Below are 2625 nucleotides of genomic sequence, written 5' to 3'. Positions count from 1 at the left end.
CAGACCCCAGGAGTCCTGGGCCTCTGCTCTACCCCCCAGCACCCACTGCCACCCTGCGAGCACAGACCCCAGGAGTCCTGGGCCTCTGCTCTAATCCCTGACAGCTGCTGCCACCCTGTGGCAGGAGTCCTGGGCTTCACATCCTCGTCTAACAGTCCCCCAGGCCTCCAAGGAGCGTGTTGTGCAGCAGCACCCAGAGTGGGAGAGAGCCTGGGGCCAGGGACCGTTGCTAGTCTAACCTCTAGATCCCTGTGGTTCAGCGTGGACAAAGAGTTTGATGGGTTTGAGACCCATTTCTGCTTTCCTCAAGGAGTCAGCCCCCCACGTCTTGGGGTGTGGGGGAGCAGGGGACAGCAGCTGGGCCACAGGCTCCCCTCTGCACCCCAGCTCTGGAAAGCCGGGGGCGGGGAGGAGGCAGTGAATATGGACCACACTCCAGGGCCCTGATCACTAGGTGGTGCTGCTGCAGCATAGCCTGCCCAAAGCGTGGCTCGCTGGGGACTAGGGGGCCCGCACTGGCTCTGTGGCGCCCCTGCTGGCAAAGCCGAGGCTGTGCGCACCACCCCGGCTCCCAGCACCCCAGCAATACCGGGGTCCCACTGGCGGAGGAGGCTGCCGCTGAGAGCCAGGCCTGGCCACCAGGGGGCGATAGCCAGCAGGCGCTGGGCTTCCCAGGCACATCGATGAGGACGGCAGCAAAACCCCGTGTACCGATGGGGGCAACGGGGATCGAACCTGGCCCCTCGGTCTGACTCCCTGAGCCCAACGACCAGCTCTGCACGCGGGTCACCCCCACGCAGGGAACTGGCCAGGCCAGGCACCCTGGGACCAGAACCTACCCACAGGGACGTTCTGCTGCCCTGCCCCAGGCGTCCTCAACTGGGGGCGGCCCGAGCCACTGCCCCAGGGAGAGACCCCCACCCGGCTCACCACTCGCTCCGGCTGGCCTCCTCCTCCTCCGAGCCCTCCGAGTCATCCATGTCCGAGGTGTTGAGGAAGCTGAAGCTCTCCAGGGCGTGCTCCACTGTCAGGCTCATGCTGGAGGCGCGGCTCAGGAAGACGCGCTGCTTGTGCTGTGGGGAAGGCAGTAAGGAGTGGGGGCTGGGCAGACTGTGTCCCCGGGCCACTGGCCAGCTGCTGCCGCCCTGCATTTGTGCCAGCTGGGACCCGTGCCAGGCCCCCGGGCCTAGGCTGCTCCACAGGGGCCCTGGGCACGGTGGGAAGATGGGCTGTGGGCACGTTGCAGCAGCTGGTTCTAGGCACCACAGTCCCCGCCACACTGCATCTGCTGCCCATCATCCCAGGGTCTGCCCAGGGTCTGCCCCGGCTGCCCAGGGACCCGGCCACGCTCCCTGCTCCCCAAACCCCACTCGCCACAATGTAACCCCTTCCACCCTCCAGCTGCCCATGAACTAGTGTCCCCAGCCCAAGGACATACGCTGCCCCATGTGGAAAGGGCAGGAGCTGGGCACTGACCCGCATGGCTGACGCCATCCTCGAGGCCCCACCACTGCCCCCTTACCATGAGGATCTCCTCCAGGCGTTTCAGCTCCCGCTCCAGCGGCTGCAGCTCAGGGAACTGCCCCCGATAGTCATCCAGGGCCGAGCACAGCGAGCCGATGGCCTCCTCCAGGCCGCAGTCCACAGGCTTGGGCCTTGGCACCTCTGCCGGGCTGGTGGGCAGGAGCTGGGCTGGGGCCAGCCTCCCCCTCTCCTCTGAGACTGGATGCAGCACCACTGGCCGGTCCGGGGAGACCTCATGCCCCTGTGGCCCCAGAGCTTGGCACACAGTGGCCTCAGCCCGCCCCACCACAGGCTCACAGGCCTCGGCCTGAGACACGGCCCCACAGGCCTCGGCCTCCGGGCCCCGGTCTGGTCCTGTCCAGGGCACCAGCAGGTTCGAGGCCTCGGGGAGGGTGTCCATTTCCAGGGGAGGCAGCTCCCCGGTGCTGGGGTCCTGGGGAACTGGGGAAGGATCCCTGTGGGCACTGGGGCCCTCCCTGCAATCCACTGCCGCATCCAGGCTGCTCTCGCTGATGTGGCTCAGAGTCCGGGAGTAGGGCACGTGCCCATTGGCCACCACCTCCTTCCTCGCGCTGCCTGGCTCCTCCTGCCGGCTGGGTGGCTCGGCTGCGGCGCCCGCCTCCTCTTGCTGGGAGAAGGCGATCTCGATGGCGGGGGCGGAGACCTGCACCTCGGGCTGTACAATGGGCTTGTGGGAGGCGTGGCGGGTGCTGCCCGACAGCTGGGGGCTGGAGGAATCGTCCGATGACTCCGAGGAGATGGACCAGGCCGTGCCGTTCTCCAGCTCCTCCTGCCGCCGCAGCATGTTCTAGAGAGAGAGACAGCACGTCACACAGCCCCTTGCCACCGGCCACGCCGCGCCCCGCTGCCAGCGATCACCCCCACAGCCGCCCACCCTGCCAACTCCCCACGCAGCCCCGGCCACACCCTCCCCTCGCAGCCAGCAGCCATGCCCACCCAGCCCTTGGCCACGCTCTCCCCACACAGCCAGCAGCCACACCCACCCAGCCCCTGGCCACACCCTCCTCACGCAGCTTTGGCCACGCCCTCCCCTCGCAGCCAGTGGCCACGCCCACCTAGCCCCTGGCCACACCCTCCTCA

The 2625-nt window shown here is 68.1% G+C and overlaps 1 protein-coding gene across 1 annotated transcript; it reads right to left on the bottom strand.

Annotated features, from left to right (window-relative positions):
* Nucleotides 1-930: 930 nt before the first annotated feature.
* On the bottom strand, nucleotides 931-2370 carry LOC116822510 (rho family-interacting cell polarization regulator 1-like; the record flags this gene model as incomplete). Its single annotated transcript, XM_032776435.2, has 2 exons — nucleotides 1523-2370; nucleotides 931-1073 (listed from the first exon to the last, which is right to left on the bottom strand). Coding segments are annotated over exons 1-2 (950 nt in total), but the record flags the coding sequence as incomplete, so codon positions are not given.
* Nucleotides 2371-2625: the final 255 nt, after the last annotated feature.

Source organism: Chelonoidis abingdonii, unplaced genomic scaffold (genome assembly GCF_003597395.2).
Source record: "Chelonoidis abingdonii isolate Lonesome George unplaced genomic scaffold, CheloAbing_2.0 scaffold0171, whole genome shotgun sequence".
Taxonomy (NCBI): Eukaryota; Metazoa; Chordata; order Testudines; family Testudinidae; genus Chelonoidis; species Chelonoidis abingdonii.
Note: the sequence above shows the minus strand (reverse complement) of the source record. Positions and strands in the feature narration are given on the sequence as shown.